The 21385-nt window shown below is 51.3% G+C and overlaps 1 protein-coding gene across 2 annotated transcripts; it reads right to left on the bottom strand.

Moving 5' to 3' along the window:
• Nucleotides 1–618: 618 nt before the first annotated feature.
• BATF (basic leucine zipper ATF-like transcription factor) lies at nucleotides 619–17905 on the bottom strand. 2 transcript variants are annotated; one of them, XM_027671943.1, is made up of 5 exons: nucleotides 17543–17905; nucleotides 10574–10743; nucleotides 5530–5881; nucleotides 3686–3790; nucleotides 619–1213 (listed from the first exon to the last, which is right to left on the bottom strand). In XM_027671943.1, the coding sequence occupies exons 3-5, from the start codon at nucleotides 5593–5595 to the stop codon at nucleotides 1007–1009; spliced, it is 378 nt and encodes a 125-aa protein (XP_027527744.1). In that variant the 5' UTR covers nucleotides 5596–5881; nucleotides 10574–10743; nucleotides 17543–17905; the 3' UTR covers nucleotides 619–1006. The 2 variants fall into 2 exon arrangements, with proteins under 2 accessions (XP_027527744.1, XP_027527737.1); XM_027671936.1 differs by having other exon boundaries at nucleotides 10574–17905.
• Between the last annotated feature and the right edge of the window lie 3480 nt (nucleotides 17906–21385).

Genomic DNA, 21385 nt, shown 5'->3' with positions numbered 1-21385 from the left:
TTTGTGGAGCTGTGACTGGTGGGCAAGGGGAAACAGCATAGGCTACAGCTACCTACCTTAGCAGGGTGCCTTGAAGCAAGAGTCCTGCTAGGTCCTGCTTCTCCTGTGCACTCCAGCACAGCATCACCACTTCCCTCCATGCCTCAAGGCTCCACCAGCCCACCAAGAGCTGCATGTGAGCTACCATGATATGGCAGTGCACCTCCACACATGCAAGGGGAACATGTGGAGGTACAGCCATTAGTAGCAGGGAGCCAAGAGGGTCAGCAGGGAAGAGACCTGTGATGTTACATGGCACATCAGATTCATTAGCCAAGTCCAGCCCTGCAGCAAGGAGGGACCCATCCTCCCCAGGGACCCCATCACCTCACAAACCATTGCTCCTCAGCCTGCCTAGCCTATGCACACAGGCCCCCATTCTAAATGTGAGGCTGCAGTTGCTGGCCCTGGATTAGACCTCTGCATATGCAGGGCTGTTTCTTGGACTCCTAGCTCTCCCTGTCCTGCCGCCTGTGTCTTCACTGTATCATGCCAGGATTCACTCAGACCTTATTTTGGAAACAAAGAGTTAAGAATTTTCAATCTTTATTTTACAAAAATAAACCAGTTTTTCCCTGATACTCTGTGGCCCCCAACCTCCTCCACCCCTGCTCCCATTCCTCTTCCTGTAGCTCCAGCTGTTGCATGTCACGTCCAGCCACTCTTATGGAGGCTGTCAGTGCTGCACGCTCTTGTGAGTGTGCCCAAACAAGCACCAGAGAAGGGAGTTGGTGCCCTTTTGTGACTGCCTTCTCTTCTCAGGATCCAAGCTGGAAACTGTCCAAAGATGCTTTGTGGTGGCTTTGCCATTTCTGCACAGGAAGTAAGTCTTAGGCAAGTCACTCAGAGTACACACTTTAGAAGGAATGTCCACTCGTCCAATTCCTTCCCTTGGATGGAAAAGCGAGCCCCAAGAAGTTACTTCTTGACATCAGTGGAGCTGGCAGGCTGTCGTCCTACTTCCAGCTCAGTGCTGGAAGCGTGGGGAGCTAATGTGGGGCTGGTGAAAGGAGTGTGTGGCGTAAAGCACTTCTGGAGGCGGTGGAGGGGATGTCAGGATGGAGCAGAGTGGTTCATGGGAGCTCAGCATCGAGGTGAAGTGCTTCATCTCCTCTGTCAGCTGCTTGATCTCCCGGCGCAGGGCAGCATTCTGCCTCTCCAAGTCTTCACTCTCCTGAGGACACAAAACCACAGGGGCTTCCTCAGTGTGGGAGCTGCAGGGATGAGCTAGGGACATGGGGGTTGTGGTCCTGTGCCTCTCTGCCCCACAGAATTTCCAGAATGACATATTTCTGGTAAATTCGTCACAGAGCCCCGCCTGGGCAAACCCTCCTCCCCCAGCTGGCCAGGCAGGGTGCGAGTGCGATGCTGGCGGGCCCCAGACACGCTCCCCAGTGCCGGCTTACGAGAAGTGACTGTGGCTTGCTCCCGCCCAGGCTTTCTCGCTCCCTCTCATGCACACGCACATCTCGGGGTGCTTCCCGGGCAGCCCAGCCCCCGGGGGAGAGCAAGCTGAATAACCGCCGTCTTTAACCAGAAAACCACCTGTCACAGGAAACCTGTCATTGCCCTGGAAAGAAGAGACTCACTGCTTCCTGCTAGCAGCCGGGGAAAGCAGTGGCACGGTGAGGAGGAGGGGAAGACACTTGAGTCAGAAGAAAAGAGAAACTGAGGCCTCAGAAGAACTGAATTAATACTGTTATTAATGAAATAACAACAGAGGGGTTAATAAAGATGCTCAGCCTCATCTCAACGATACTGAGAGCATCGAAGCCTTTGCTACCTCGCCTTGAGAAGTTCAGCCAGCTCCAGGTTGGAGCATCGCAGGCACCAACTGACCATGGAGCCAGCAGCCTGGGCAGGACCAGAGGAGGGAGGGAGGATGCAGCAGTAGGCTTTGCAATCTCAGCTGAGACAGCTAAAGCGGGACTCAGCACTTTGAGGCCCTGGAAAGCTGCACCACCACCTTGGCAAAGTGAACATGTCATCCCCCTGCTCACCCCTCCGCTGCCATGCTGACTTCTGATGGCACTTGCTCTCTGCGCACAGGTGAGACACACCTACCAGTTACAGCTGCTGTCACTGCAGGAGCTCACACAGCATCTCAGGGACATGACCAAATGCTTTGGAAATCATGACTGCTATGGAACTCAGGAACTGATGGGAATCACCCAGGGGCTGGGAGCTCCAGCCTCCCCATGACTCATTCCTCTCAAAACACAAACTACAAAACTCTGGGGCAGATGCAGCTGCTGGCTCCTTTCATACTACCATAGCTTAAGCTGAGCCATGCTCTTCTGGGCAGAACCACATCAAAGAACCAAAGTCCCTGATTCAGAATCAACCAAAGGCAAAGAGCACTCAGGGAATAAACCCAGGAGCAAGCAGGCGTTCAATATCCACCAGGAAATGGAAAAAAAACTAGCAGAAACTCACCATCCATCCTCTACTTGCTTCTCTGCATTTTTACATCTGTCTGTCAGGATCCAGGACTTAGCTCTGCTGCTCCCATCCCCATGGGAAGGCAAGGACTGTGTGCTATCAATGCCAGCTGAGCAATAGTAATCTCATATGCAAATGGTTTGTTATCTGCTCTACGAAAAGCAGTCCAATTCTCAGTGCACAGCTAGGCGGGATTTTCCTGGGGAAGGAACAGAGCCCATATCTACCTCTAGGATTACTTTGGAGAGAGCACTGGCCCCAAGGAAAGGGTGTTTCTTCACTCCTCTCAGGCACAGTCACCCAGAGCCACTGCTGCTGGCAGATGTAATGGAACCAGCCTAGAGCCATGTCAGCTCTAGAACGATCATCACTTACTGAGAAAAGAGTGAAATCTCTGCCTTAAACCCAACTCCAACCATGCAATGAGGCTACTATGTCAGGAGGAAGGTTCAGGACTGAATTCTCAAGAATTATTCCCAAAAATTGGGATATGGGAGAATATGAAAATCGCTAAGTCAAAGGATGGTTTTTTGAACATGAGCTCAACTACCACTTTTCAAATGACAGCCAAGCCAGTGCAGGGATAAAGATGGTCTCTGTCCACTGCAGGTTGTGTGTTCTTCATCCTGCCTGCCAGTAATCCAAAACATATGGGATTGCACTTATCACCGTGCAAAATTCAAAGGATCCCAGCCCCTGCGCTCTGACACTGACCATATACTCCTGCCCAAACGCACACAGCCAGAAGTGGCCATCCCTTCTGAAAAGCAGACATCTAATTCTTCATACCGAGAAGAGCTGCAAGGGTGCCCACAGTGCCACAGAAAAGCATCCTTGTATGCTGTTGTATCTCTGCATAAATGATGGCATGAATCACAAACCCAGGGAAATTCAGCCCGGGTGAGACTGTGCTTTCAAAGAGCTTCTGAGTGACTCAGTCAGAAGAGACTGGAAAAGGAAATCAATAATGAAAGACTGAGAGATAAAGATGGATTCAAAACTAGGTGCAAAACTAAATGCTTCAGTGGCAGTCGTCCTGGGCTGTGTGCTCTTGCTGTGAGTGCTAACTCCTACATCCTGCCCCGGCCTCAGTTCTCCTGTCCTGCCTCCACTGAGCATCTCCATGTCGAGTCCCAGGGGAAAAGCACATTGTGTCCTACGTGAGCCCTCAGTACTGAGGACAAAGAAGAGTGGGAGTGCTCACCAAGTGCAGTGTGTCTGCTTTCTGAGTCTGCCTCAGGCGGCTCTTCTGGGCAGCGATACGATTCTTCTCCCTCCTTTGGACTTTTCTCATGTCATCAGAAGAGTCCTAGGGAAACAAGCCATAGAAATAACTGGGGCATTCCCTCCCTCGCCCTTCTCCTGCAGGGCAGTAAGTGGGAAGGGGACACAGCAGATAACATGATTGAAGCACAGGACATGGGATACACACCCTCCATACCAGGATAAAGCCATAGCCCAGGGACATGATGCTTTTGGCACCCTCGTTGTCCAGGAGGGGCACATCTGATACCCTTAGGCATCCCAGTACTGCTGGGAAATGACAACTCTCCCTTCACCAACACCCAGGCCTGGGATATGGATTGATGGACCAGAGTAAGGACTTCCTTCTGGAAGAGAGACAGTTTGAATTCTTGTACAGAAAACCTTTCCCTTCCCTGTCTCTCTGCAGGGTAATGGCAATGTGGACATTTCAGATCCTTGGATAAACCATTTTTTCCAAATACACAGCCTGTGTTTTCCTCCTTTCACCCCTGTAGGTCCCTCCTCTCTCCATCACCCTTCTCCCTAAGGCATTATTTCTTGTGGACACTCCCAATGCAATGTGGCCCTTGCTTTGTTTGACTAGACAGACTTGGAGCTTTTGTTTTTAACCCAGATCTCATTTGCTTCAGCTCTCTGATCTCTGTGCTTGCTCTTTCCTGGATTCCCTTGGTAGCAATGCCTGCAATGCTGACTGCAACACTTCCTTTGGCAGGGGAGAACAGGTCTCCAGACTCCAGGTCATGAGCTTCACAGACCAGCCATTCTCTGCTGAGATCTGGTCCTTCTGCTGCCTTCTGACAGTTGAAACTGTCAAACAGTCTCTTTCATCTTCTATTTTCATATTGCACTGCCCCTTTTGTGGACTCTTTAACATTCACACCACCACTTCTCCACAAGACTACAAAAGTCAGCCACAAAAGTTATCTTCCCAGCCCATCAATCTGTCCACATCCTCTCCCCCCTCCCCCTGCCCAAGAATTTTTTTCTTTGAACCTAACCGTTTTTCCTTGCTTTCAAGACCCTGAAAATGTCTCAGATACAGCACCTCGCAGGTTCTTCATGAAGTCCAGTCCCTATCCTTTAGCAAACTCTGTGCTTTATCCCTTTCTCTACAAGGATGCCTCCTCATCCTTGGTTGCAAACAAAAAATCATCTGCCCTGATCATCCCCAAGATTTCTGAGCAAAGTCTCAGGTACTTGCCATTGTTGCCAGCCTTAGAGAAATGGCAAATGACAGATATAATAAAGCTTAGCCAGAAAAGGCAGTGGGAACATCTTAGATTTGTGTCAGTATCTGCCAGCAAAAGACCTGCATTAAAGTACGCCATGCAACAAAACAAAATCCCTCTCTCAAGCATTACTGAGATGAAAAATCTCTGAGGCTGAACAGAAGAGAAAGCAGACCCAAAGCGTCAGGGCCCTGAGCTGCCCCAGTTCATGGCCAGGAGGTGCCTGCTCAGGCTCCTTGCCAGAGCACCAACTCTCATGATGAAGCTTCCTGCCTGCCTGGCATGTGTTGCAGGATCCACCGTGCCTGGGGTCCTGGCCCCCCAGTTGCCCCTGGCATAGCCACAGGTAACCAGGTCTTCTCTCTCCTCCTTTACCCACCTCAGTGGCTGGGGCTGAGCCCTGGATCCCTCTCCCCACAGCCATTCTTAGAAAGCTCTGCCATATTGTGCTGTGAAAACACCAATGGTGGGTGCCACCCTACCTCCCACCCATCCATGGCCCACCCCAAAGGACTCTCCATCTGGGGAGACCTGGGGAAGGTCCCTGCTTTACCTGCTTGCTGGGAGGGGGAGACTGGCTGAAGCTGCTGGAATCACTGCTGTCGGAGCTGTGGGGCATGGCTCCTGGCTCTGGCTCCCAGGGTCTCTTCAGCTTCCTTTGTCCTCTTGGTATGCCTGCCTTCTGTCTTGCTTCTCTACCTCTCCCCGCCCTCCTCTGTCACCCCTGAGATGGCCCTTGGCTTCCCTGCTCTCACCCGTCCCAGAAGCACACTGTCCTCCTGCCCAACACTCCAACACTTTCGCTGCCTCTCCTCTCAGAGGCTCTGCACCTTCCCTTTAGGTCTCAGCCTCCTGTGGTTTCTCAGAACCTCGGGGATGTAAGCTGAAAGTCACGTGGCCGGAAACTTTAAGGCAAAGAAGAAAAGTTACAGAAGAAAAAAATTTAATAAAAAAGAAGAAGAAAAAAAGCACATCTGGGAAAAATGAGCTTCAAAATAGCCTGAAAAACCCCCGAAAAACACCTTCAGGCAGTTGAAAAACAACAAGATGGGTTTTCTCTGAGACAAACAGCAGAGATGGAAAGGAAGAAAAGCCCCAGCTCTGGCTGTGAAACTTGGACCCTCAAAGGAGGGCAGTGTGGAGGAGGTGCTGCTGGGAGCCCCAGAAATTCCGGGGGCACTGCGTGCCATGCCAGCCCTGTGCAGGCAGGGGGTCAGTCCAGGCCCAGGCAGCCTCGGTCACCCTAAGCCAGCTGGAGAAATTCCCAGGCAGCCACACACCTCCCCACAACTCACCGCCTCCTGCCATCCCCGACACCATTGACGTGGGTCCCGAGGAGGGGACGGGTACCCTCAGCAGGTGCCACATAAATGCTGTTTGTGCAGATGGCTCGCATGGGTACGATGAAGCACCAGTCCTATCTAAGAAGAAGGCTCAGGATCATAGAACATTTGGACTGGATTTGGTAGGGCTAGTATTTTCTATAAAGCAAAGCTATTTAGCACTTTAGAACATTCATCAGTATGTCACCACTAGCCCATAAGGGGAATATTAACCCTGGCAGACAAATCAAAGTGCCATAAATGTAAGGATCTATGGATTAGCCCATGCAGACAGCAGCAAGGAGAAATTGCTTTGCATCCCCTTGTTTGTCCCCTGGGCTGTGCTCTGTGGGACTACTTCCATCCTTAGCATGAGCCTCAGAAGACTGAAGACATGCAAGCAGCCCTTGGGACAGCAGTGCTTCAGTGCTAGTGGTTCTGGAGGTGACAATACAGGAGAAGGGAGTTCCAAAGCAGGGACCATTTATTTTCTCATCTGCTCATGTTATCAGATTCAGCAGGATGAACCAGGACCACACACCAACACAGACTCTCTACTTTCAGACAGGAGCACATATCTTTGGAGTGACTATGTTCTTGCATGCGCCGTAAGGAGCAGATACAGAAACAGGCATGAACCCATCAACAGTAACTCACTTCTGTGGAAAGCAGCAATTCCCAGTTCCTCCTTACTGGTTTTTGTTGCATATTGGTATTCTGTTTGAGTTTCTCCTGCCTAAAGGAGGAGCAGCTAGCAAGTCTCAGCAGCAGGGCATCAGCAAGGGCACTTGAGATGCAGTGGTCACTACAGCAAGAGTATTGGCAGCTTTGGGTTTGCAGCCATATTGCAGCACAGAAAGTGCACGTGCTTGGAACGCAGTGCAGACTTGCATGGGCATTGCTGGCATTTCTTCCCATCCTTGCCACTACTCATAGAGCCAACACATGGGCAAATGTGGGGCTGAAAAAGGACCACGTGGGGCTGGCTGCAGGCTGAGTGGCTTGGTGAAATTGTCTGGCTTAGCTCCAGTAGCAAAACTGCTCCATTTTGACCCATTTCCCTCTTTAGAAACATCCTGTGGCACTGGTGCTCTACCCTTGGCTCTACTATCTGAACATTTCACAGCCTTGAGTGTATTTTTTCTCCTGGTGTGCTGTAGAGAAATGTTAGGATCCACCACACTTTCTAACATAGCTACAAGGGTTTGCTTGCTTGGCATGAACCACCCTGAGGGACCTGATCTCCTGGCACTACAGCCCCCCTGTAGTAGGCAGGGCTCCTCTGGTGTGGCTGGCTCCAGGAATGGAGTAGCTGAAGGCATCGGTGAGATGAGGGGCATTGAGTTCAGGTTTCCCAAGGCACCAGATAGCAGCACAACTGTTGAAGGATCCATTCACTTGCTGCATTGCTACACTTCCTCTGAACTCTGCAACCCTGAGTGGCACTTCCTTTCCAGGAAGCACAGTGCTGGATTCCCACTCTCCTGAGGAAACCACACTCCTCTGCTGGTGAGTGGGTCTCAGAGACTGCCTGGCCCATCCTGCTCTGCATGCTGCTGTTACTCAGGGCAGGATGGAGGGAGCTCCTTCTCAGAGAAAAATATCCTTTTTCCATTATTGGGCAAATAAACTGAATTCCTTCCTTTTGTATCTAGCTAGGCCAGTATCTGAAGGAAGGCAATCAGGAAGGTGGTGGGTGTGTTGGCAGGAGGTGGTGCAGGGAAGCTGGGTGTCCTGGGAGGAGCTGGACAGTCTGTGCAAAAGTGTCCAGAACGTGTCTATGGCAAAGGCTATTCTTTGATCCACAGGAGGAAAGTTTTGAGCTGCACCTTGGTTTGCCCAGAGCTGGGCTTTTATTAACAACTCATGGAGACACCTCAGGAGAGAGCAACAGCAGGGGAGAGGGCTTGGACACTTGGTCTTGCTGAGTGGGACTAAGAGAACATCCCTTTTTCTGCCTTGCCCAAACACACTCCTTGCCCTCAAGCTGGCTATGATGCTAATGAATTCCTGTCACTTATAAGTGAATAAGTGTGCTGTGAGACAGTATCTCCTGGTGAGAAGATGGCAGAGCCTTCACAATGCTCCTCTGGGCTGGGCAGGACCCATGTTGTCTCCTCACAGGCAGTGCCCCATGCCATTCCTCTGGTCAGAGATGCAATCCCCCAACCCAGAGCAGCAGAAACGACCAGCATGGCTCCACCTGCTCACAGCTCTGTGGGAGCTGCCCTGGGCACCTGCTGCGGGCTGGGGAGCTGGTTTCCTGCTGCCCCTCCCCAGGCTCTCCCCTGCTATGAGGGGGAGCCTCAGAAGGCACTCTCCTAATCTTGGTGCTTGACACAGGTGACTAAATTTACAGTGAATAACATCCCCTGAGTTTCTCTCTGGGATCATTTAGGTTTCTTGATCTTGATCACAGCAGCAGTGAAATCACTGTCAGTGGCATTGGATGAACTTGCAAGTGTTAGGTTACTGCTGGACCAGCAGCTTGATGGAGAAGGGATAGTTCCAGAGAGTTTTAAAGGAAGTATGGGGCCATCCAGTCCTGCATTTGTCCCTTCTGAATAACAGCAGACTTAAGGGAGTCCTGTTCTTCCGGGACAGAGTGGCTGCAGGGACTCTGGAGGCTGGGCTTAATGTGATCTGAACTGCTGAAGAAATGGTTTGAAAGCAGCAAGATGCAGTTCAGCAAGAACAAATGCAAATATAAAGCAAAGCAAGATGTAGATAGAAGATCTGGGGAATAACCGACCAGGGCAGCAGAATAGCAGGGAAAAATCCGGGGACTGCAGAGCATTGAAAGCCAAAGCTTTGCCAGCAGCACAGAGGTGTCGCAAAGGAGCTGGGTACAGGTCTGGGGTGCTGGGACAAGGCAGAGGAGATCACTGCCCTGTTCTGCCTGTGCAAGGCCAGTACTCATTGAGAGTCCCAGGTCCAGAAGTGGAATAGTCCAGAAGAGAACAATACAAAGGATATATACATAGAACTATTGCGCTAAGAGAATGGAGTAAAGAAGTTGGGTCCATTTAGCCTAGAAAAGAGAAGTCTTGGGGGTGGGAAGTGGGTGGGGAGGAAGGAGCAGTCTTTCATATGTTGTAATGGAAAGGGTGGTCAATTGGTTTCTGTGCAGCCAGAGCAGGGTAAGAAGCAACAGGCTCCAACTGCAGCAGGAAAGGTGCAGATCTGAGGTTCAAAGCAAGACGAGCATAGGAAGACCTTGGGATGGGCAGTTCAGGAAAGTTATTCAAGCCTTCCATATGAAGTGGCTGGGAAAAAACCTCTATTGGAAAGGGTAGAGGTTGAATCCTGCCTCTGTAGGATGTTATGTTTCCAGGGTTTAAATAAGGAAAAAATGAAATTTAAAATAATTTAAAAAAGGGCTCCTCAGAGCCCAGAGAGCATGTGGGCCATTTCTCAGCCTTAGCTGCAGCCAGCACCTTTGCCTCTAAAGTCCATGTCCCCCTGTGTAACCAGCTTCCTCAGCACGGGTGGGTGCAGGAGTTTCCTTTCAAGCCCTCTTGCTTGCTGCAGGCTTATGACAGCAACATTCAAAACTGCATCTCACCCCATCCATCTCACTCATCTTGTTTGCACAACCATTCAGTGCGTAGTGCTATTTAAAAACCAAGGCTAAAGCAGCTACCAACTTCAGCCTCCTGTAAACCACTGAGGTTGTTTCTGCTTCGCATGTAGCATTTTATGCAAATAATTTCTTACAATATTTGGACAATTGCAGCAATTTCCTTATCATTCCCCACATGAGTTTGAAGACCTTTGTGTAGAAATCAGTGCTGATAAGAGATGTCAAGTGAATGTCTGTGTTGAACAAAGTCCCTTCTCTCTACCAGATACTTCTGCCATGTCCTGCTCTGTCAGCATGTATTGGTCCTGTCTGTGATGTGGGCAACTTCCCCAGTCTCAGTCACCAGGGCTATTTCATCCTGGCTGAGCTGAATGAGTGTGAGAGGGAGGTTGTGCCAGGAGAGCTCAAGCATAGTCCCAGCAAATTCATCCCACCCAACACAGAGCAAACGCCTATCACACCAACACTTTTAGTCCTTACTGGATGCAACCTGCCAATGTACAGGAAACAGGCACTTTACAATCTGAATGTCTGATAAATGACAAGTACCATAAATTAAGCACTCAAAAGTATGGAAATCCCAGAATTAACTCCCTTAAACACACTGTAATTACACCCTCACGCCAAGTAACCTGCTGTGCTCTGTAACTTCATGACCCACTAAGGTTTCTTCCCTGGGATGGCTGTGTTACCTTCATTGCTGTCCTGCAGTCAGAGACTGCTCCAACATCCTGCTTTTCCATTTCTTCATGGATTCTTTCTAGTGCTCATTGCTTCAGTGCTGAGTGAGTTCTTCAGGGTTATTAATTAATCTATCTTCTCAGCCACCTTTTCAGGTTCAGGGTTGAGGGTGGAGTTATCCCTCTTTAACAGGTGCGAAAAAGAGACAAAGAGAGATTTAGGTTGTAAGTACTTATTCATTTTGTTTTGAACATGTTTTGAACCAACCAGGATCTAAATTTTTCAGTGGTTTTGGCCCTATATAACACTTAATTTAATCAAACCCCAGATCCTCATGTCTGTAACTGCAGCTGCAAACTTTTAGCACTTCTGTAAAGCAGCTCTGGCAAATGAGGAAGACACGGCTGCTCCTGTGAAAGCTCTTGCTTATGTGGCTTACCGACTCATAGAGTAACTTCGAGGCAGGGGTAGACACAGACCCAGCTCTCCAGGGAGGCATCAACTGTCTACCAGGAGACCCTCCTTTCTTTCTGAAATCCCCTGCTTCACCAATTGCATAGGAGTTTCCCAGACCTGCTAAGAAAGGATGCAGCCTAGCTGACCAGCTCTTTGCTCCCTCAAGCCAAAGTCCAGTCTGGGTGCTGAAGAGGTGGCAATCCAGGTGGCAAAATGCAGGAAGTGATCATATACACAAGACAGCTGAAGCTAGGTTGCCCAGGCAAACCCATTTCTGGCAATTTCTAGCTCTTTGATACTTGGCTTTGCCAGTTTTAAGGGGGGGAGGGTTTGAATGCCATTAGTAATGCTTTCTTTGGTTCATATTTTAAAAGAAGGAAGCTATAGAAAGGAAATGCCAAATATGTTAGCTTTCCAGATTTGGACAACAAGCTCCAGGTAGCTGGGGTACATCTGACCCCACTGGAGGGGGAAAGCAAGCCTGGCTAGAGCTCTCAGCTGAAGGATTGTCAAGAGGTTGTCAGGGTCAGATTTCCAGCTGACACAGAAACTGGAGTTTCTGTATCAAGACACAGACTTACTAGAGTTCACCCCAGGCTATTTTGAAGAGGTGAACCACATTCTCCTGTCCTATACAAATAAACTGGTTGAGTAATTAGTTGAGCAACCTCTAATCTTCTCCTGGCAAGGACTTTGCAGCTCATGAGCAAGTACTCAGATGTGCACTTACAGGAGTCTCCAGGTTAGCAGATCCCAAACCCTGGTACAGTACATCTACTTAAGGCAAAAGTTTCTCTCACTGCTGCCTTCACAGGCCCTGTCTAGCTTCTGGGATCTTGTCAGAAATGGACCAGATCACCCAGCCACACTTGGGACACCGAAAAGGCTCAGCTGCCAGACGCCCCCCAGTCAACCAGGGTTCCTTTGCTTCCGCTGCCTGGGCTGAGCCCACCAGTTGAACTATCCAAGCGCATGGACGGGGTGTGCGGAGGGTGCAGATGTTGTCTGACAGTTTGACTCATCTCGGTGGCAGTCTCGTTCGGTGATGAGGGGGAAGGCCCAAAGAGGAAGGGCAGTGACCCGTTTAACCAGAAGTGCTGATCCACCCAGGGGTAGACTTACTGGTGTTGGTAAGTGGCTATGGCCCCAGCTTCCTTCATGCTGTCCAGCATGTGCATTTCCAGGCTACCAAAAGAGCAGGAGAGGCGCATGTGGCTGTCCAGCCCTGCCACAGTGGCAGCAGGACCCAACCCTGGGCCTCTGCTAGTGCTGCAGTGAATCCAACTGAAGCGACCAAGCAGTAAAAATTGTGCTCCCAGGGGATGACCACAGCCTGATGGAGGATTTGATGTTTACTGGGCATTGGTTGCACCCATGATGCATGGCATGGGGGCGGATGGTGAATGTGTTACTTGTCTCTTAAATTAATACATGATTCTTGAGCGTATTACATTGCTGTTCCATGATGCTATTCGGAGGAAAATGTTCTTCAATACCACCCTTCACCATAAAACATGTTCAAGACTCCCAAGGATTGAGTACGGCTTATTTAGGGCATGTTTGTACAGCTAGACTCCAAGACACCCACCTCAACAGAAGATGGCTGTGAACAACACTCATACCAGTACTGTGTTCCCACCCCAATGGGATCTGCTTCAATTTTGGATTACATGGATGTATACACTAGTTCTCCCTTCTGCCCACCCCATTTGGTGGGAACAAGTTTCTAAATACTTCAGCTCACGCAGTGTAGCTGGAGGAGGTGTTCAGCACAAGTAGCTGCACTGATGGGCGCACATGCAGTGAGCTTGTGCCCAGGCGTGTGTGAGGCTTGTACAAGCAGTCCTGGAGCACAGCATGTCGGAGGCAGCACAGGGGAGTGTGGAGTAGACAAGCTGTGAAGGTGAGGACAAGGGAGCTGTGCAGAAGGTACAATTGGTGCCTGTGCAAGTAGTGCTGATTGGCAGTACCACACTGGCAGAGTTATCAAAACACAAATATGTGTCCAAGCCCCATCAGCCCGGATGCTGCATTGGCGCACACTGGTGCACCCACGGCTCTCTCATGCTGCCAGCTCTCTGGGAGACAAGCCATCCCACAGCAGGCTGCCGGGGGAGGCAGCAGCAGGGCTGAGCCCCTGTCCCACACCTGGTCCATCCCCTGGAGCCCCTGCCCAACTCAGGGCTCTTCAATGCCTTTTTGAGAGAAACATGAGGAGGGAGGGAGGCTCATGGTCCAACACCCAAACACAAGGGAGGACCCATTTAGTGCTGGCTATTTCAGAGGGCTTATGAAGTCCCACAGGTTTCCTCAGGGGACTTAGAGCAGCAGAGGGAGGGATGGAGGGAGATGAACAGTTTCACATGACCATTAATCCTGTGCTTTCCACCCTCACACTTCAGTACCCTGGTAGGAGAGACAAGCTCCATAACCAGCCTCCTGGGGCGTGGCTACTTTTCCCACAGCTTTGGCAGTGGCTGCTAACACCAGTGCCCAGACACAGGTGACCTGCACCTCATCCCTGACAGTGCTTTGGAGGTGGGATGAGGGAGAAGTGCTGTACTCTAAGCCATGCCAGTGGTGCTGCTGCAAGGCCCTGACTTGAAGAGTCAGTCCTCCTGACATAAATAATACTGCCAACATCGGCTTCAAAGAGGGGACAGAAAAAAGATGGAAACTCCTTCCCGCCATTCTTTACCAAACTCCAAACTGGATGTCCAAGAATCATGCCATCTTCTATCTTATTTAAGCCAAACTTTTTAACTTCAGTTTTGGGTATCCTTGTTTTTCATGTCAATACCTGGTTCCTTGTGAGCCCTCTAAAACTGTTGGCCAAAAGGGCATCTTGTCCACCTGCACAAACCAGTTTGCTGGCTCTGTGAGAAGTATGTCAGTTTACCAGTCTGAAATGAGTTGTCTTTCCATTTCTTTGAACATCTTGTGAGGGGGTGAGCAAAGGAACAGACTTATCTCTGAGCCAGGCATTGCTCTGCACGTCTCTATCATATGGCATTTCACTAGTTTCCACTCTGAACTAGTGGGACTTTTAGTCCCCACATGGGGAAATTTTCCTGCAGCCCTAATTCAGGTCAGCACCTATCTTTGGATGTCTCCCAGTTTCACAGTGGGGCAGACAAAAGCAACCACAGCATGCCAGGGAAGCTTCCTCCCATGTACCATGGCATTACAGTTATAAAGGATGGATTTGCATCCCATTCCTCATGCAGCCTTCCTCCTTTCCCTGCTGCTGCACAGTGAGAGGGACCCATCAGGTAGTTCTATCCTGAATTTGGAGCATAGCCTTGTACCCATTGGCACTCTCATCTAAACCACCTAGGTGCCAGCTGGCACTTAGGCATGCTCCAGAGCATGGCTGGGAGAAATGCTAAGGTGCTGCTACCCCAGCATATGAATCCAGCTGCTGAGCAATGCCAGACTTTGTGACTGCAGCGGATGGTTGCTATCAGATGTAGAAATGTGCCCCAAAGTCCTGCCTGAATGAGGTTTCATCTCACATGCAAGTGGCCAGGTAGGGTACACTGGCAGTTTGCATTGCTCTTAAAACTTGTGCATGTGATCGAGTGACCTGAGGTGTCCAATAGACAGCAGAACAGATGTCTGCTTCCACAGCACAGACACAGAGAACACCTTGTGCCTGCAGCCAAGGGATTTTGTTTGAACCAGTGAGTTTGGTTCTGCCAGTCTGTTACACTGGCAGCATGGGGTGCCATCATCCTGCCTGGTCACACAGCAGTGCCAGCATGCACCAGCACCTATCAGCTACTCATCTATTATCTGCTAGCTGAAGCTGGTGAGCGAATCAGGTCACTTTGCTTGTAGGGAAAGTCTGCACAGAAGAAAAGGGATGCCTCACTCAGCAAATGTCTCTGCAATGCAGCAGTGCCTCTGTCTGGCACCCAGAGAGCTTGCCTCTGTCACAGAAGCCAGTAGCCCATGTACTGAGAGGCACTTGCTCATACCCACACATTAGCTCTAGCACAAACCCCCTCTTGCTAACTGGTCACCAGGTGTTCAGCATCACCTTGCAATGAGCTGTTAGTAGCCATTTTATCCTCAATCAGAAACTATTTGTTAGCCTGCCTAGTGACTTCACTGGATTTGGGAGCCTACAGGCCTGCAGCACAGCCTTGCTGCCCACTTCCTCCTGACAAATCCATGCGATTTCAGGACAAGCAGTTGCCCAGCAAATCCAACCAGCCCAGATGATGCTGCTGGAATTGGGGCTATGGCAATGCAGAGGCAGGAACTGCAGTGTCAGGAGTCAGGACTTCCCCTGACAGTGCCACAGATGACAACTCAGCAAATTCATTCTGCAGAAACTAGATAACATCAGTACAAGGTGGTGGTTACTGGCAAACGATCCTGTTCCTGAAGCTTCATCTGAGACGTGACAGGCAGCAGTGAAACCTCGTTGTCAAACAGTCTCAACCTCTGCTTTTGCTGAAACCTGTGCAAGCTTCTGGAAGTAGCTTCTTGTTGGTATTTCTTAGGAGGTCTAGGTTTGTAATTCTGGGAGCCAGGGTTGGAATGGGGCCTTTTTGTCTAGCAGAGTCCCTTGGGCTGGACAGGGATGCGGAGCTATCAGTCCTACCCACATCCTGCCTTGAATGGCAGGAGTTTTTCCTCCTCCACGGGGGCTAACCTTTCACCAAAACCCATGGCACCCTGCTCACACATTGTGCACAGACAGCAAGATACTGGGCTGGAGAACCAAGAGTCAGTCTGCACAGAAACATTCAGAACAGCTAAGCTGTATTAAATTTGGAAGTGATTGAAGTTCAGTAAACCCCTTGGCAGATGGTCTTAATCAGAATTAGAGCAGTCCTGATACAAGACAGGTCACTCCCTCCCCCCTGAGCAGGCTTTGCTCACAAAGAGCTTATCACCACAGGCCATCATACTCACTGCCCACTCTGCTAAATGCATCCCTGGTCTGGAGTCCACTTGAGTTGGTCACTCCACTTCAAAACACCAAACCAAAGTAAACCCATTTTAACGCAGCGGCAGGGCATCTGGAGGAGGGTTTTTCATCACCACACCAGCCCATCACTTTAGCTAATTGGGAATAACTTCTTGAGCACCAAATGAAGAGAAACGGCAAATCCCAGCCATGCTGTCCGAGGTGCCAGCCCTTCCCAGTGGTCCTGCCCAGCAAGAGCCAGGGAGACCTCCTGGCTGTAGGGAAGGATCTTTTCCTCAGATGGAAAGTGTTGGTGGCAGAGACACTGACAGCAAGTCCACTGCCAGTGGGTCCGGCTACACCTCCGACAGCACCTGCCCGGCCTGCCTCCATCACTCGGGTGGGAGATGACCCTGGCCACCCCACCAACTGCACAGTGTGTGGAGAATCATGCCCTTAATCAGAGACAGGTGACCCAGCCTGCTTTGCCCTCAGGGCAGTTTCCGGAGCCCAGCAGGAGCGTGGTGCCTCCATGCAGGCCCAGGGCTTGTACCTGTGTCCCACTGTCTCACACCCATGCTTCAGGCGCCAGCAACCAGTGATCACAAAAAGTGCACGAAGGCATGGGGAACCAAGTGGTACCTCCAGGCTCAGGGAAGCACTAGTAAGTTTTTCTCATTTCTCTGCAAATATCTTGGCAACATAGTTTTCCCTGGCTCCAGTCCTGCACTCAAGTCATGGGCCATGCTGGTGCCAGTACTGCTCAGCATGCATGGTAATCAAAGCAGTTTTCATGACTCTTGGTAAATATCAAAGCTGGGGATTTTGGGGGCTTATTTTACAGCAAGTTGAGTAGACGAACCAATAAGGACAAAGATAAATGAATACCTGTTGCCCTTGGCTCAAAATGAAACAAGAGAGGCAGGTCACTGGCAAAGGTTAGTTAATACCACTTACCACAGTGTCACGGAGTCACCCTTGGCCCCTGATGAGAAAGGCAGAGGAGGCAGTTTTTCAAATACAAAGTGAGAACAATACTGTGAAAAAACTGCAAAGTAATGGCCTCCAAGCATCCCTTGCCTGTAACCAGCTGCAGGCCAAGGGAGATGTTGGATGCCTTTGCTCCCAGGACAGCACACAGGAACTCTCACCTCCAAGGGGATGGGGGCAGCAGGTGGGGAGAGGCTGAGAGGAGGAGGAATGGAAGAGAGCTAACACAAAGCTTTGGGAGCATGATGCGCTGCTCAACCTCTTTGGTATGAGCTGATTGCAGAAGAGGGAGTAAAGAGCTGGCAAGACCAGGGACCCTTCTAGGGAAACTGAGTTCCTGCTGCCCATGGGCCCTGCCACTTCTCAGGGGTCCAGCAAGAAGAAGGGAGTCAGGCGTGCAGTGTGGAGCACCCACACCAACCTACTGTAGCTGGATCCTCAGCCCAACACACCTGCAGTGCCTCAGGCCTGGTGCTTTGAGGCAAAGTGGCACCTACCTTTCCCTGGGAGAGAGGAGGTAAGAGTGGCTTTGCAGAGGAAACTGGGGTAGTATGTGAAGGACACCAGGGAGCTGCGACAAGCATCTAAGCAATGGAAAAGTGATGGGGCTTACCTGCTTGGGATTCAGGAAAAATGTTGTACCACATCACCCTGGGGAGAGCTCTGGTCTGAACTAGCGAGTGTGGGAAGGAGCACAAGGGTTATGACCTGAATGTAGATCGCACAAAACAGGAGATAGGCATGTGCTAGGCGGGGCTGTTGGCACATCAGGAGTTCCTGCTGGTGGTCCTGGTTGTTGAGGCACCTCAGGTATCTCAAAGGCAGAGGGACCAGCAGGTGAAATGGCCGGGAAGCACCAATGTTGCTGAGTGGGCTTATGTCTGACAAGAACCATCTGACACCATGGGATGGCACCATGAACCGTAGAACGACAGAAAGGTCTGGGTTGGATGAGCTCTTTAAAGGTCATTTAGTTCCAACCCTCCCGCCGTGGCCAGGGACACCTTCCTCTAGACCAGGTTGCTCAGAGCTCCATCCAACCTGGCCATGAACACTTCCAGGTTGGGGCATCCACAACTCTGGGCAACTTGTTCCAGTGCCTCACCACCCTAATTTTAAAAAGTTCTTATATCCAATCCAAACCCTCTTCCAATGCAAAACTGTTGCCCCTTGTCCTGTCACAACAGGATCTGGTAAAGAGTCCCCTTCCAGCTTTCTTATAGGCCTTTTAGGTACTGGAAGGTCTCTACGGTCTCCCCAGAGCCTCCTCCCCTCCAGCCTGAACAGCCCCAGCTTCCGCGGTTTTTCCTCAAAGGAGAGGCGCTCCAGCCCTCTGCCCATTTCCGCGGAGCTGCTCTGGACCCGTTCTGACAGCTGCCCGCCGGGCCGAGAGCGGTCAGCACTCGGGGCGCTCTCCCAGGCCGCGGAGGATGCGGAGCGGGCGCTCCGAGACCCGCGCCCGGCCGTGTCCCAGCGGGAGCGGCGCCGGGGCCGCCCGCCCGGCCCGGCCCGGCCCCGCCCACCCCGCTGCTCCCGCGGCCGCGCGGCGCCTCCTGTCGGCGGTCCCGGCTCCCGCCCCTCCTCCCGCCCCGCCGGAGCGCACAGGCGGCCCTGCCCGCGCCCGGGGCAGCAGCGGGGCCGGGGGCAGCCTAAGGAGCACACGCGAGCGGGACACGGCGAGGCCACGAGAGCGGCTGGCATGGGGGCACAGGGAGAGGGAGAAGAACCGGCCGCGCGGCCGCTGCCCGGTGCCCAGGCGCTGGAGCACCCCGCCCGCCGACGGGCTCCTGCGTGCCTGTCTCCAGCCACTTCGTGTGTGGATTTGCGTGAGCACGAGCGAACCTCTGGCTGGAGCAGCCAGCGAGCGAGACGAGCTGTGTGCCAGCAGCGGCTGCCGAACTCAGGGCTCCCGCGCCCAGGGCCAGCAAGTGCGGCTCTGCCTACAGCCAACTACAGCCACCTACGGGAGGGATCCACGTGTGTGTCTGTGCGCCCATCAGCATGAGGGGTGCAGCCCGACGACAGGCTGGACCGGGAACGTGGGGCTGGCAGCAGCCCCACATCTATCAGGCTATCGGCTCCAGCACCACCGTCAGCGTACGAGATCCCATCAGCTCCGCCCGGTAGTGGCCCACAGCACACCTAACACAGGATGTGGTGGTGTGGAATGGCCAGGAGGTGCTTCCGGCCCTTTGAGAAGTGTCTGTTGACTTTTCCAAGCAAATCCACATTACCAGCCCTCGCAGTACCTTCCAGGCGGGAGGACACTGCCACAGGTACAGTCATTGCTATTTTGGTTTGGAAGCACGTTCTGGCATGCAGCAACATAGGATGTGACTGGCTGGGCCCGCTGCTCCTCCCCAGGCCCAGAAGATGCCCTGGTAAATGCATCAGCCTGAAAGGTGTTCAGCGGGACCACCTCTCCCATGGCAAAACTTGTAACTCTGCTAAGGTGGGGGCTGGGTTTCAAAAGGACACATGCTACCAGACTCAGGAACATCGAGTAGCCTGTCTCCTACAGCAACCAGGAGGGATTTGCAGCCCCCAGGACTACACAGAGATGGAGCCTTTTCCATTCAATACTCACAGGCTGTGGCTTAAAGGGGAAGAGGCCCAAACTCTCTACGTTAACTCCAATGGGTTATATCCTAACCAAGCCTCCTGAAAAGAAATGCCTTAAACTTCGCGTGGCAAACCCCTTGGTTTGCAGCAGAATGGAATGCAGGAGAAGGTTGTTTGGAGGACAGAATCATGGAGTTGTTTGGGTTAGAAGGGACCTTAAGGATCATCTCATTCGAACCCCTGGGCATTGCCAGGACTCAAATAGCTCCTGCCCAAGCCTTGGCTAAGCATTAAACTGATCCATTGCTCTTCAGCTGCTGCCTTTGCCACTGCTTCTAGCATGCTTGGTTTCAAAGGGCACCTTATATTTCTCATCCAAGCCAGCTGTTTTCATAGCAGAAATTTTTACTGCAGTGTGGCTATTTGCCAGAGAAGGGCCATTGTCTGCCTCCACAGCACTGCCACTGCTTCTGGAAGGTGTGTGACAGCTGACAAGCTCCCCAGGTGAGCAAAAAGCACAAGATGCCTGTGGCTGGATCTGATATTCTACAGGGAGCACCTGCTGACCACAAAAGAGGAAAGTGATACTTGCAGGAGTCTGGAAATTCATTACCATGTACACTTTGCAGAGGGAAATAAAGTCCTGAAGAGATAAGCAGGCCCAGCAGGTGCTCTGTGTCCTTTCAGCAGAGCTTGATGAGAGACAGAGGTATCCTGTTTTTTCAAAGTATGAAGATTGGCTCCTGACAGCAGCTGAGGAATGGGTCACATCTGAGCCACCTACTCCAGGGTCTGGGCAGAAGGAACAGCAGATGGACAGCTGCCCAGCTTCAACGGCTGGACAGCAGGCAGGGACAGCCAGGCCAGACACTGTTTTTCTCCACGAGCTTTGTTTCAGGTCCTGCCCTTGCTTATCCCTCTAGAGAACCTCAGCCAACAAGTTCTCCTAGGACAAAAACCTTGTCTCTAACAGATCTAACATGCTTCACGCTAAATAAGGCAGCTGGCAGCATTTTGTGAGGTCTCAAAGGAAGAAGTTATGGAATGGCAGAGGAAATCCAGGAAGAAAGTATGAAGAAGAGAAAGGACTAATGTCAGATATCCCCAGAGGTTAAGGATTAGAAAAGGAGGCTACAGAGAGAGAAACATGCACTAGAGAAGTAGTCATGCTTAAGGAAGACCTCCTCCCATGCTGTTGTCACCTTTAGGTCAAGCTCATCTTCTCAAACTGCTTCAGTGCTCCTGGCTGGAGCGTGCATCTGTACCGGATGATGAAAGTTTCTTTTCACTTGCAGTTTGCATCAAAACAGCCTCATCCACAATGGAAATGGGTTGGACACTAGGAGAAGACTGGGTGCACCACTGTTCCTCTGAGAGCCCTCAGTGATGCGCATATGTGAAGATGAGGTCTGCCCCAGTCCAGACCACTGCCTTCATACCTTTGAGTCAGGAACATACCCATAGTGTCAGGGCTTGGTTATTCATATGGGGATGCTGATTTTTCAGTTCTAGCACCTGAAGCACACCTGGCTGATTATCTCCTCAACCTCCACACTCCTGTGTTCAGCACCGGCCAAAGCCCAAGGCAAGATTTCAGGAGCTTTCCCAGCATGTCAGTTAGGGGCAAGGCTAGGACCTGGCAGAGACCCAAAGGAACTATTCTACACCTCCATCCATAAAGGGATCACGACCACAAAGACATCATGATAGCTCCCCCATCTCTTTCTCATCCCTGAAATGAGTTCAAATTGCTGTAACTGGGACTGAAACAAGAAGGACCAGGTAAGGATGAGATGGTCTCCCTCTGCCTTTCCAGCTGGCAAGCCATGCCTGCCTGTCCTCTTTGGTGCAGCACTGAGCTACTTCTTGCTTGACAACAGTCAGAGCTGCCTCC

The sequence above is a fragment of the Neopelma chrysocephalum genome, unplaced genomic scaffold (assembly GCF_003984885.1).
Source record: "Neopelma chrysocephalum unplaced genomic scaffold, ASM398488v2 Primary Assembly neopelma1_24, whole genome shotgun sequence".
NCBI classification, from domain to species: domain Eukaryota; kingdom Metazoa; phylum Chordata; class Aves; order Passeriformes; family Pipridae; genus Neopelma; species Neopelma chrysocephalum.
This window is presented reverse-complemented; position numbering and strand designations above follow the sequence as displayed.